General features: G+C 39.1%; 1 protein-coding gene across 1 annotated transcript in view; it reads left to right on the top strand.

Moving 5' to 3' along the window:
- The first annotated feature begins 8,680 nt into the window (after window positions 1-8,680).
- sh3rf1 (SH3 domain containing ring finger 1) overlaps window positions 8,681-14,711 on the top strand; it is a 96,965-nt gene continuing 90,934 nt past the window's right edge. The window contains exons 1-2 of the mRNA XM_079831641.1: window positions 8,681-8,988; window positions 13,508-14,067. Of these exons, the coding sequence (XP_079687767.1) occupies window positions 13,642-14,067 (426 nt within the window). The 5' untranslated portion in view covers window positions 8,681-8,988; window positions 13,508-13,641. The remainder of the gene's footprint in view (window positions 8,989-13,507; window positions 14,068-14,711) is intronic.

The following is a 14,711-nucleotide window of genomic DNA, read 5'->3' on the forward strand; positions in this document are numbered from 1 at the left end:
TTATGCGTCGCTCCGTTGCTCTGATTGGTTGTGGGTCTATCCAATTGAGGTCTTTCCTGGTTCGGTTGAAACACGCCCCATAATCACAGCCCAACGGAGCAGTATCAGACTCATATTCTGACTAGAATTGAGTATGACGACGTCAGGCTAATGATGTCCAGGACCTCCAGCAAAAAAATAGGCCCACAACATTAAAGTTCCAGCGGTGTATTTAACCGTGGGCATTGGACTCTGTAACGGACTGCTCCGAGAGACAAAGGCTGAGAATCCAAATGCAGCTTTATTAAAGGATAATCCACAATTGTAGTCAAAAACAGGCAAAAGGTCATACACAGGCAAGCAGTCCAAACAGGCAAAAGGGTAATCCACAGAACAGGCAAGTAATCCAAGACCAAGAGACAAGAAATCAGGGAGAATGCTCAGAAATGCAGTGTTGCAACAAACAAGACTTTGCAATGAATGAACGAGATAACCAGGCTTATATAGGGTGAGGTAAACGGGGTAATGAGACACAGGTGGATGTAATCAATGAGTGCTGAAGAGTCCGGGCAAAGTATTATGGGAGATGTAGTCCTTGATGGAGTGACAGTCCGGGGTGAAGTGCCCTCAGGTGGTGATCAGGTGATGGTGAATCATGACAGATACACTGTAAACCAGAATAAGTTGGCAAAACTCAAAAAATGTGAGGCAATCAGTTGCCTCAAAATTTTTAAGTACAGAAATTCAAAGTTTAAAGCTGCTGTCTGTAATTTTTTTTTGTGTTCCAAGATTTACAAAAAATATATAATGAGAATGTACAACATGAATCCATTTTCCAAACCGTGTTTTTGTCTTACCCTGAATCCTTATGGTACAGTGTTATATTGGGACTATTTCAGACCGGTCTGGTAAGGAACCGCTGCGGAGGAGCACAGTCCCTGCGTGACTCGCCATAGACATAAACAGAGAGAAGTAGCTCCGGCTGCAATGTTCTTCCGCAAGACGCATGCAGTTCTGTTTATTAACTGCTAGAGCGCTAAAAGTCACGGACTGCAGCTTTAAGTAAGCAGAACTGGCATGTTTTTATTTTATAATTATACATTTTAATTGTTCTTAACTTCAAATGTTTGAGTACACTAATCTATACATTTAACTTAAAATTTTCATGTAACCTCAATGTGAACATTTTTATTAGTATAAACTTGGCTAATTCAGAAAATGCTAATTTGCTAACATGTCAACAATAGCATGGTATAGCACTTGCTGAATGACTGTAGCAATATAAAGCATTTAAAGATGAGGGATGTAGGATTGACAGCTAGTGGTCGAAATGGGTAGTGCAGTCCAAATTCCAAATATTGGAGAGCTTTGTTTCCCCTGCCCCCTCCTCCTTAGACTCGACGCTCACGTGGGTTGCCAGCTTGAGGACACGCAACAGTAGCGAGCGCAATTGACATTAAAAGCCACACTGTAAGTTGATGAGTAGATTTATCAGCGTTTTAATGTGCTTCCGTTCATAGAGATTTTTAGATGGATTCCGAGGCTTTTTAGGTCGGGTGGAATCTGCGATCTCTGACCCAGTTTGTTTGCTGGCTTCCATCATGGCTGAAATATGCAGTGTTTTCCGCCAGCTGACAACCTGTGGTGTTGAAATACTATTGGGTAAACTGGCAACATGCGGTTTCGCACAGACCAAAACTAAAACAGAGATTCTGACACAAAATGCACATTTCAAAGTAGAATAACTGGCTGTACCATTGTTTTTCAGAGAAACAAGCAGGTGAATTAAGTACGTTTCTCAAATTTCTGCAAACATGGTATTTTTATGCTTTAGTAAAGTGAAAAACTTACATACAGCACCTTTAACATACTTGCTCTCACACCAAGCCGCATGCACCACTTGTCACCATGATGGTAACTCTCCAAAAACCCACATTAACAGAAACATAACAAAGCATAACACAACGTTAAACACTACTAAATCTCCCACTTAACATTAATCTTGCACAAAGCAAAAGCATTTGAGCATTTACTTTCCCTTTCAAGTGCCTTTCAGTTTCAGTTACACTTAAGTTCGTCTAAATGAAAAGAAACAAGTTCATAAAACTCAAAACAATGATACAATTCAGATTACTTAAAATATATCAGTTCTGTGAACTTGAAAGAAAAAGAAAGTGTTAAATACTCATAAAAGTTCATTTGACTGACCTAATTAGTTTAATTTAAGTTTGTCCAACTCAAACCAATTAACTATGTTGAGCGTTAGGGTTTACAGCAGGGGTGTCCAAAGTCGGTCCTGAAGGGCCACTGTCCTGCAGAGTTTAGCTCCAACTTGCCTCAACACACCTTTCTGGAAGTTTCTAGTATGCCTAATAAGACCTTGATTAACTGGTTCAGGTGTGTTTAATTGGGCTTGAAGCTAAACTCTCCAGGATCAGGATTGGACACCCCTGGTTTACAGTGTACACTAAAAAACGGGAAAACACATATTGTCCAATTTACTCAATTATATTATTTGCGATTTTCTCTTCTAAACTTGATTTCTTTGCTTTCGATTTATGTAATTCTCTAAAATGTGTAATCTATAGATTCAATTATTTAGGGTGAATGTGAACCAATCAAGAACTCGAAAAAAATTTTTTTTCTGAAACTGTAATTCCCAGAATGCTTTGCTTAGGACTTAACGAGCAGAGTAAAAATGTTGAAATGAAGTGTTATTTTATGTGTTTTTGAGCAAGATGAGCAAAAGGGGAGATTTGATAGTGTTTAATAGTGTTTAATGTTCAATTATGCATTACCTATCCCTGTTTGCACCAAATCCATCTGGTGGGCTTGCTGGAAAAAAGCTCTTTTTGGATTACTGCTGCTTCTTCAAATTGCTTAATTCAAATGAGCAACTCTCTATACATTAAAAGTATACTAGAATAGTATAAATAGCGATACATTTTGTCCTAACTTAATTTGATTGTGTTCAATCCACTTAAATATATGTAAAATTGAAGTTTACTTAATCCGTTTGTGTTGGGATTACATGAATGACGTGTTGCATGTTAACTGAAACTGGAAGGGGCTTGTTAGTTCCCAGCATGCTTTGCATATGGCTGAATAAAGAGAGAGTAAATGTTGAAATAAAGCATTTAGAAGGTGTAAATGTGTTTAATGTTCCATCATGTTGGAATTATAAGAACCATTTAAATTACACTGGGTTGCCATTGTGGAGAAGAGTGGAGCATTTGCTTAGGCTGTGCGACTGATACAATCATTTTCATAACTGTGTTGCTGAAGTAACATTTATGTGTGTTGCATGAATACTGAATGTCTGAATCATGTCAGAGAGCCATGTACAATTCACCTTGAGACTACTTCATTGGGTCACTTAAAATGACTTCATTCCATAATGTTGAAGTTACATTAACAAATGATGTTTGTTTAATTTAATTGATTCATGTGGGATCAATGTAGAAGATTAAATCGTGTAAATCCAACACACTTTTCTTTCTTTAGTGTAATGTCAAACGCACTGCTAAATTCTGGACTGACCAAAGGGCATCCAGTAACCGTGGCAATAATATTATGTCTAGTTGAAGATGGTTGACCAAGTAAAACCTACTTATAGGTTATACACTTTGTTAATTATAGTCAAGCATCAGTGATTGGACTTTAATGATTCAATGACGGTCGTGTTGGCGTTTTCTAAAATGACTTGCACTTATTCCGTGTCTGATGTTAGATCACAGATTCACAGTTTTGAAGATTTAGATGGTCGTGGTAGATTGTCACGGCCTTGGGAAACAGATGCGTTCAAGCTGCAAAGGATCCTTGAATCCATTATTCTGTCTGTCAGAGCTGGCTCTCATGTTTTGAGGAAAAAGCATTTGTCATGTCTCCTCTTTCTCTCCGTTTCTCTCGCTCAGCCCCTCCACGCTTTTTTATTGCCCGTGACACAGCTGTCGCCTCGAACGTGGCAGAATCGTGTGTGTGTGGCTGCAAATTGCTGATCACAAACTCACTCGGGGGGAAAAGAAAAGCCGACATAACTTTCTAGCTCTGGCACTTTGAGTGTAATGGCATTATTTTCTCCTTTTGCATAAAGAATGAAGATGCGTATGGCTATAAAAAACACGCAACTATTGTGAATCACCTGCACTCAAAACACTAGTGGACTGGGCCGTGACTGGGTCAGTGATAAATCAAAGCAGGCCTTCCCTCCGGGGTTATCCAAGACATTTGCACCAGGCTTTACAGCCTCTGCCCCTCCCTTCAGGGGTGGGCTAAATGACCCCCGGCAACAGTGAAATATGACCAGAGGGCCGCTGCCTGCTCCAGCGGGATCACTTCTGACATCCAAGAGCCGTGCCACCATAAATCTAACTTCTTTATTATTCTCTCTCGCTCTCTGCTCGCAATACTATTCCTCTCGCCCTGTGTTCCATACATATTTACCATATTTATTTTCTCTCTCTGATTTATTGTGCTCATTAGCCAAGGCATGACAAAAGACGTTGCGCTCACATGCATATGTGCTCAAATGAGCCCTTCATGAACTGTTTCAGCTCAATTACACACACTTGCTTACCAAATGGTGCCATTATAGTGGCACGATTTAGTTAAGAGTGCAAATTGCTCACAACGATGTGTTGTAATTTTTCCTCGAGCAGACAAAGGACAAGCCAAATACTAATAAAGGGCAATTTCAACATGAAGTCTAACATTGTGAAGTCTGTTTTCTCTTTTGGCGTAAACATTCTCTGCAGGCTCTGTAAAACTGATGAGTCAGGACATAAATTCTTCGCTTCCTATGGCGTCTAGAAGTATATGCGCTACTGTGAATAAACACTGAGAAGCTTTTGAACAAGCAGGCTACACGTATTGGCTTTGACTAGCTCTGTTTATGCTTAATGCAATAAATTCTTACAAGATATATTACTTCATCACGATAAGAGCCGGTGATGTAGAAACCTGATGATGTAATTCCTGTTGACTTTAGGGCTTGAGAACTTTGCCTTTAGCTGAAAAGACTATAGACTTAAGACTTAAAGGGATAGTTCACACCAGGGTTATTGTCGGTATAACTACTAGAACCATAAAAAAAAAAAAAAAACTAATTTTGATTACTTGAAATAAAATGCAATATAAAAATATTTTTTATACTTATTTTATTTTGGTTGTTTAAAGGGATAGTTCACCCAAAAAATGAAAATTACCCTAGAATTTACTCACCATCAAGCCATCCTAGGTGTATATGATATTCTTCTTCAGACAAACACAATCTGAGATGAATTGAAAAATATGGCTTTATTATGGCTGTAAATGGCAGCCCAAAATTTGAAGCCCAAAAAAGTGCATCCATCCATCATAAAAGTGCTCCACACAGCTCCAGGGCCTTCTGAAGCGAAGCGATGCATTCGTGCAAGAAAAATATCCATATTTAACATGTTATAAAGTAAAATATCTATCTACTAAATTACAAAATTACTAAAACTTTAACTAAAACAGAAAATATACAAATAAAATCTAATATAGCTGCAAGCAGAGATTATCGGGGCCAAGCACAATAAGGAACAATGAGATGCAGTCATGGCTAGGAGCTTAAGAAAATCTGCAACGAGTAAGTAAAGACGTTTTTAGATTAGATCAAAATGGCTGAGAAATCACAATCACTGTAATATGAATAACTTGATTATCACTTTTGACCAATAGGTGGCGCTGTTATCAAATCATTTGTTGATGCTTTACTCGAGAATGGTTTGGTCTATCAAAAAGCTTGATAGATTTTTGCAGGCATGGTCTGAAATCAGACCAACGAAGGAGGAGTTCGAAATTCAAAAGAAATTCAAAATGGCGGACAGCGAGTTCAAGCAAATATGGATATCATTGTTCTCAGCATGACCAAAGTTCATCAAAAGCTATTTGCATTTTTGGAAATGTCATTATAATTTAACCCCACAAGGTGGTGCTGTCTCGAAACGTTTTGAGTACCTTCAGTGCATAGTCTCGATGACGCATACCAAGTTTCGTAACGATACAACAATGTGTTCTTAAAATACAACATTTTAGGAGAAATTCAAAATGGCCGACATCCACAGAAGTCAATATGGGAAAATTAGGTATCATTCAAAGTTTTCAGATTTTTGGGCAAACCATTCAGAAGTTATAAACTACAAAGTAAATGTTTAATATCTCCGGACCAGTAGGTGGCGCTGTGCCAAAGTGAGGCATGTAGCCTCAGGTTATGCTTATGATGACATGTACCAAGTTTGGTCTGAACACGCTAGAGCATTGCGGAGATATAGCGTCTCGTCTAATTTGGCGTGCTCTTCGTCAAATTCGTTTGCGTGTTATTCGAGAACGGTTAGGTTCATCAAAAAGCTTATGATAATTTTTTTCCCAGCATAATCTGAAGATGATCTGATTAAATTTTCATGAAAATTGGATGAACGTCTACGAGTTTGAAAAAGTCGTTTTTTTTGGCGGGAAAATGTTCATGACTTTTTTTGAACAATTGGTGGCACTAGTGGGATTGAGCTAGAGACTCCAAATTTGCTGTGGTGAATGTTTGGACTGTCCTCTATCAGCGTGCCAAATTCCACAACTTTTTACCATTCGGTTCTATGGGCTGCTATAGACTCCCATGGCGGAAGAATAATAAGAAAACTAACGGATACAATAGGTCCCATCGCACCATTCGGTGCTTGGCCCTTAATAATAGCGTCTCAATGATTCTAAAATAACAGGGGTTTACACATAAATAACAATTCAATCATAGTTTTGTTCCAAACATTTCATGAAACACAAAAGATATTTTGAAGAATGTTTCAACTGTTCATTTGATGAAAGTCAAAAGAGTCCAATATGGTTTTGAAGCATGTTCAGAAATATTTAAAACGTGTTCCAGAGAGAGAGAAAAAGATCCATTGTCAATAGTGTTCATTTAAATGACTAGAAAACTATTCCTTAATTCCTGAAACCTTAAAGAGCAAAGCCAGAGGCTTCTATTTGTAGGATGAAACCTGCCTTTGTGGAATAAAATGGAAAACACTTCCTGTTTTATAAACTATGAGGTATTTTGACCATAATGTAACAGGGAAGCGTTTGATCTGATATGAACCACAATCATGTTAAAAGCTCTCTTGTATGGTTTACACACCGGGTTGATCTTCAGACAGCCTCACCTCCGTGTTAACCTTTGTGTGTGCCAGTGTGCATGTGGAAGCTAGCGGAAAATTGACCTTTGAGCCACACGCTGGAGGAGAGATGCAAAGCTTTGGTGAATAAAACCGAAAAGTTTCAGAGATAATTAATATTTACCTCATGGTAATATAATATATGAAAATTGCCTTGTTAATTGCCTATGTTAACGGATGATTATGCAAGGTTAAATGATTTAAAAAGTAGTTTGCCATATTGTTGTAATTATGTGGATATTTAATTAAGCAAATTATCATCTTTGAAACATGTTTTTAATTAAAATGTATTTTGCTTTTTTTTAATCCAGTGTTGTTTGTATAAGCTCTTGGCAATTCAGCCAAATAATGAGTTAATTAAGATATTTAATTTAACATTTCTTGCAATTCATGAAACTGAATTTGGGGGGTGGGGGTGGACATGTGGTATTGGTCTTATTGGTTTATTTAAAGGAATTCAATTGTTAAAGGATTAAAAGGGAAATAAACAAAAGGAAATAAGAAATAATAAGAAAAAGAAATAAGAAAAAGTTCCAGTTCTATTGTAGTTATGACGTTTATTAGCAAATAAATATTTAAATATGCACACATTCACTCTTATTTTGGCCTGCCTAATATGTAAAAATGCAAAACGTTTCTTGTCACGTCAAATTCAGTTATGATTTACATAAATAATGTTATATTTTCAATTCAATATGGTGCAATTTCATAAAAAAAGGCCTAGTTTGCATCACTTGATATAACTGTTGGTCGCTGAACGTTTTTTTTATCGTAAAACAGTTGTCAAATATTAAATGTTTAGCTCTTACATGCTTTCTTTCACTGCTATAACTAAAGTGTCCTGTTGGAATTTGCACTAACAGTTAGCCCCGCCTTCTTTAATTTGATTGGCCATCACACTCATTCTGACAGTGAGGAGCGCTGTTAGACCACAGAGGCAGACTAACCTAAAAATTAAACATTTGACCTTTGTCATCCTAGCAACAAACAGAGAGGTGTGTGTAATAGAGTACAGCAGAGCAGCATCAAGAATATCAAATATTGGGGGGGGGGGGGCAATTTGGACATTTCTAATTCTTCGGGGGGACTTGTCCCCCTCAATGTCTATGGCCCCTGATATAGCTTACTGTATATCCTAGGAATAGTAGTGTAGTATAGAAGTATACTATTTAGAACATAGCTTAGGTTTATCTCACTTGCCGCGTCCGAGAGATTGCAACTAGAGGATTTTTTGTGTAAATCCCTCTGCAGAGTCTCTCGTGATTTGTGACACTATATGACGCAGGCGGAGATTCTAAACAAACTATTTGTCAGTAAAAAACGTTGCCCAGTGCCCACTACGGATAGACTAAATCAGCAGGGTTTAGGAATATATTTAGCTTATTCAGACGAAAAGTGCCGAATCTCGGTTGTTTATCTAGGACAAAGCCTAAAAACGGAAAGCGGTTGCTGCAGTCTCTCAGCTGTGCGGTTTGCAAACCCTCCCTCCCGACTACACGTCCGCTGCAGAGTCCCACAGTATCAACAGAGCTCGTCATGGCGCTCGGACGCAGGAACTCGCTTCTCCTGTTTTTCTTTGCTTTCTTCTGAATTCAATCTGCCTGAAACTCTCGGACTTGGATCTTTTGCTGTTTCGACTGAACGACCCAAGAGCGATCACCCGTTCTTTGCTGTGATATACGGACCTGAATGTGTAAACTTGTGTCCAACTGGGCGGTCAAAGATTTCAGGATCCCTTTTCCATGGCGAATTCCCTACTTTGAGGAACTCGGGAAAGAAACTGTTCTGGACGAAGAGGAGGAGTGAGAAGGGGCCCTTATTTAAGGTAGTGTTTTTCAGATCTCTCCGTAATAAGACTTTAAATTCAATTTGAACATGGGATCAAAGTTTTACTTGCAACCGACATTATCATGAGTTAACGTTACAGACTAACGTAACGTGTCGATGAAAAACGGCTGTCGTGTAACGTTTATTGTGACACATAACGCACAACACTACTTTTATGTTGTTTGTTTGTTCATTCTGTCGTGGTTGGTTTTCAAATCACTATTAGTTAGTTTCAGGAGTTATTTAAATAGACTCGGACCGGAATTGTAAAACCGATATTTGTGCCGCTACTCGGATACAATGTGGCTAATGTTTTGTAGTTATTGAATACAAGGTTTTTCATTTTATCCAAGACGTTAACGACCAAGAGGGCGAGTTTGAGTGTTGGCAGTAAATGTTTAAAGGAATAGTTAACCCAAAATGAAAAATTCTTAATTTACTCGCTACGACTTTCACAAAAGATGATAGTGACAGTCACCGTTCACTATCACTGCGTCTTTTCCCCATACAGTGTAAGCGAATAGTGACTGAGGCTGTCAATTCATCGCCTTTTGTATTTGGGGGAACTTTCCTTTAGTTGTATTTAGGCTATGTTAACTGCATTACCTCGCTTAGTAGAATTGTTTACGTTTATTCTGTATGCAACAATTGATTTCCTTCAGATCCTTTTGGTTAATATTTTGTTCATGAGCTAGTAGACAAAAGATATTTGCCTTTTTTTTTTTAATGTAATATCTATTCAGTGTTCTGCTTGCCTTTGGTGGATATCCTCGTCTTTCTATTGGGATCGTGGTAGATTGTGAGTCGGGTTAACCGGGAGGATAGTGGATGAGGCTCGAGGAGAGACGGGACGGGCGCGAGCATATTTGCAGTTCAGACACGAAGGCTCATTTCGCCAACTGACCAAACGTGACGGTAAACTCTTATTTAGTTGTTTGAGCGTAATTCCTGTTGCCAAGTTCATTTGGGGACTGAGACCCGAGACCCAGGACCCGACGGTCCATTATAAAACAATACTACAGTCGAATGATCTTCATATGGTTCTCGAGCGTGCATTTTTCTGTGATTAGTATTTCAAAAACTCAAGTTGTGTTCCAAATGACCGGATGTGCGCTATGTACTAATACTATGTATTATGTGTGTACTCTTCCATCTATGTACACTTTATGCACTTAACTGTCAGAGCTTTCCTCATGTTCTTGTAACCTTATAAAATTTATATGCTAGATGTAATGGTAGGCATATAAGTGCATGGTGTACATTGGGACATTTGAGTATAAATTTTTATAAGGTTATAAAACCACAAGGGAATCTGTGAGAGCTGTCCAACATTACACACTTGTTTTTTCCGGTTAAAAGATTAGTTCACTTTAAAATGAAAATTTCCCCATTGTTTACTCAACCTCAAGCCATCCTATGTGTATGACATTCTTCTTTCTGATGAACACAATTGGAGTTATATTAATAAATATGCTGACGCTTCCAAGCTTTATAATGGCAGTGACGGGGTCCATTGAGTTTGAAGCTCAAAAAAGTGCATCCATCCATCATATAACTGCTCCACACGGCTCCGGGGGGTTAATATAGGCCTTCTGAAGCGAATCGATGGAGTTTTGTAAGAAAAATATCCATATTTAAAACTTTATCAAGTTAAATATCTAGCCTCCGCCAGACCGTATTCAACTTACGGAAAAAGCGCAACGCTCGATGATGTCGGACGTAGCGTAAAGGCCTGTACACACCGGGACGAATATCGCACGCGCTTATCGCCAGCGTTTTTCGTGATGTTTTTCCGCGCATCTTGAGTGTTCACACCCAAGCGATTTTCACTAGCGCTGATCTCATTGGTCGGCCAGTTTTTAAACGCGCCGCGTCAAAATAAAAAAACGAACCCGAGGCGTTTTTTTAAAAATGGCGCTTTTACGCCTGGCGTTTTACGCGTAGGTGTGAAAACTCACATTGGCGCCCATTGTTTAGTCACGAGGCATTAAACGTCGGCGATAAACGCGCGCAAAAATCGTCCCGGGGTGAACAGGCCTTAAGTGTTTTGAACTGCGAGAGGTGTTGCACTTTCTGTGTAAATTGAATATGGAAGGTAGCCTGACAAGGAAGACCCACATCAACATGTTGGGTCTGGAAACTCAACCATTGGCAGGGCTCAATCCGAGGGGCGGGATAAACGATTGTCTTTCAAATTCCCTCTGCATACAATTGGATAGCGCCACAACCAACCAGAGCAACGAAGAAGGTGAAGCGGAGCTAACGTTAGTTGATAGACTTTCGCCGTATACGGTCAGCAAAACACCGAACACATCTTCCTTTCTTAAGAATGACTTCAGTGCCGTTCTTTGTTCTTTTCTCAAAGAAAAGCTTAACTCCAAGTCTTCCAGAGTCGCGGCCAAAGCCGATTCGAAAGACCGCTGTTCGCCAGCTTCTTTGTTTACGAGCAGCACGCGGAAACATCGCAACTCTGCTGTCATTATGTTAATCCCGCCCACCGACTCTATACACGATGTGATTGGCCTGACCAGAGTTTGGGTTTTCCAGCTCGCAGGTATACCAAGAGTTGCTAGACTTCAGGCGCGGCAAATTAGATTTGCTGCCGCTAGGGTGCGTCTAGATTTACGTCTAGATTATACGGAAGGCGGTCTGGTGGAAGATAGATATTTTACTTGATAAAGTTTTAAATATGGATATTTTTCTTACAAAACTCCCATCGATTTGCTTCAGAAGGTCTTTATTAAGACCCCCGGAGCCGTGTTTATGATGATGATATTTTTTGGGCTTCAAACTCAATGGACCCCGTCCCGTCACTGCCATTATAAAGCCTGGATTAGCCAGGACATTTTTTAATATAACTCCAATTGTGTTCATCAAAAAAAAGAAGAAAGTCATATACACCTAGGCTAGGATGGCTTGAGGGTGAGTAAATCATGGGGTAATTTTCATTTTAAAGTGAAGTAATCCTTCGGTGTTTACTAGTAGGCAATTGCTATCTGCAGGGCGAAGCATACAGCTGGACCAGTGTGGTCCGATTCCCCAACTAATGACTCCTATGAACCGGTTCCTTTTAGTGAATCAAAAACACAACAGAGGAGGGTCAAAATTACAAATTTCAGCTAAGATTTGGAGCCAATTTACAGGGGTATAAAATGACGTTAGAAAGATGGCAGCATCATTATTTTATATTTACACAGAGATTGGTCGTTCTATTAGTAAAATCTGTTGACTTTAGCAATCTTTGTTGTATTATATGCCATCAGTGACAGTTCAAAAATGGCAAAAAGCACTTCTTGGGTTTTTTGTCTCAAGTTTGCATGCCTGTAACTCAAGAAATATTAAAGATATCTTAATATCCTTTCAGATTCTGGTTCTTAACAAACTTTCCTTCTGGTGTATTCATTTTAAAGGCCCTCGTTGGTTCAATCTCGGAGATATGGAGATCTTAATGCGGCTCCATGAGTAAATTGGTAAATTGTCACTGCTTTTAAAGAGGAATATCTGAAGAACAAATAATGTTTGAAATGTATCCCATGTTTTTGTTTATCAGCTCAATTGCATAGAAGTTTGCATGCCTGTAACTGTAAAAAGTATTCAAGATATCTTAATATCACCATTGGCATATAATGAAACAAAAGGTGCGTTTACATGAAACACTGTAATCGGTTGATTGCTAAAGTCAATAGATTTTATTAATAGACCTATTAATCTCTGTCAAAATAACACAATGATGCTCCCATCTTTCTAAAGTCATTTTTACTCCCCTGTAAATTGGTTCCAAATCTCAGGTGAAAATGGTCATTTTGACCCACCTCTACAAAATAGTGGATTACTCCGTAAATATACATCTGTGACATTTAATATTTTGGCTTTCATTACTACTAGTTTGTCTTTCTACCAAAAAAATATTAACAAAATAAAAAATTTGAAATCGAAATTTGGTTGGTGTGACACGGAATGATCCTTTTGAATTTTGTGCTAATCAGTGGTGTTTAATGGAAAATAAATTCATTGAATATGTAACCTGTGTTTTTTTGTTGTTGCTATTTTTATTATATATTTATTGAGTTATTGTATTGCACTTATGCCACTTGTAAAAAGTCTCTCCTTTGCAAGAGTTGTTTTAGATGTATTAGTTTGTAATGGTTTATTTCTGTTCTCTTAAAATCTGAAATCATCTCATAAATTGGCATTAAATGCAGTTTTCCCAAATATTTCTTCCTCAGAAGTATAAAAAGAATCAGGGGAACCCAGAATTAAATTAAATTAGTTATGATTCCCATCCCTGGTGACATGTTTGGAGCCTATTTTCTGCCCCAGTTCATAGTGTTCTGCTGTTTGTGTCAAGTCTGCTGTGCATTTAAAAACAATTTAGATGTTTTTGAACATCCTGGATTTTAGGAATCAGTTTTCATGACACTCTCATTACATTGCTTTCTCATGCGCCTGCTATTGAAACCACCTTATGTGATGGTCTTTAAGTGTTATACGATATCTTTTTCTTTGATTCTCCGCAGTGAATGCTAGAGATATGATCATGACTTCGGCATGGGAGTGACGTGACAGCAGGATTGGACTTTCCCTCCAAACAACCTTATATCCATACTCCCACACCATGTGCTTCTCTCTTCGGAGAGACAAAACTGACTGAATGAACGACTACACTGAGAAAGATTGTGCGAGTGTGAAAATGGATGAGTCTGCTCTCCTGGACTTGTTGGAGTGTCCGGTTTGCTTGGAGCGGCTGGACGCCACGGCAAAGGTTTTGCCGTGCCAGCACACGTTTTGTCGCCGCTGCCTGCTTGGGATTGTGGGATCGCGTGGAGAACTGCGCTGCCCGGAATGCCGCACGCTAGTGGAGAGTGGCGTGGAGGAGTTGCCTAGCAACATCCTCTTGGTACGGCTACTGGACGGCATCAAGCAGAGGCCGAGGAGGACGGGAAGCATGCATGGCACGTGTACTAATGGGTCGGCCGCGGCGGGGGTCAGAGCGCAGGGTGCCGGAGGAGGCCAGAGGGATCCAGGTCCCACGGGGGCACAGTCGCAGAGGGTCCAGGCCAAGAGCACTCCAGTTAGGGTGAGTTTAGATGGTTTCGTTGGACTCACGCAGCCCCATACATCAGACAGATGTGATCAGATACATTTTTACATGCAGAAAATCTTGGATTTCTGTTAGCTTATTTCATACATGTATGATATCAGTGGAGAACTGTTTGTCTGGCCCCATCTCGTCTGGTCATGGATGGTACCGCACTATTGGTGTAAATCAGACCTTGGAGACTTCCTGCAAAGTCTCAGCTTGATATGAAAGGAAGAAAAAGATCTGAAATAATTAGGTGTTTAGGGGATTTGAAATGTTTCTCTCTTGTTCACTCTGTCATCTATATCATTATTTTGGTTAATGAACACTAAATAAACAGTTTGTTTAGGATGAGTCTAATTTACATTCAGGAAAATGAATGCTGGGTGGATTGTTCAGAAGGAACTACTTTCACTGTTTCGTTTGCGTGCACTTTAAAAGTTCGATTTCCGTTGGACTAAACCAGTCATTAGCTATGTTTCCATCATTTTTATTGCATCAGAAACGAGTGCTGGAAAAAAAGAAATACCTTAATTCGCAAAAATGTTTTTACACTCACTTGAGGTGGTTTTTGACTTTGAGTTAATGCGAGTAAAGGGAGATGGAAATAGTGTTGTCAAAAGTCGGTACTGAAATGTAAA

The sequence above is a fragment of the Gobio gobio genome (genome assembly GCF_949357685.1).
Source record: "Gobio gobio genome assembly, chromosome: 12".
Lineage (NCBI taxonomy): Eukaryota > Metazoa > Chordata > Actinopteri > Cypriniformes > Gobionidae > Gobio > Gobio gobio.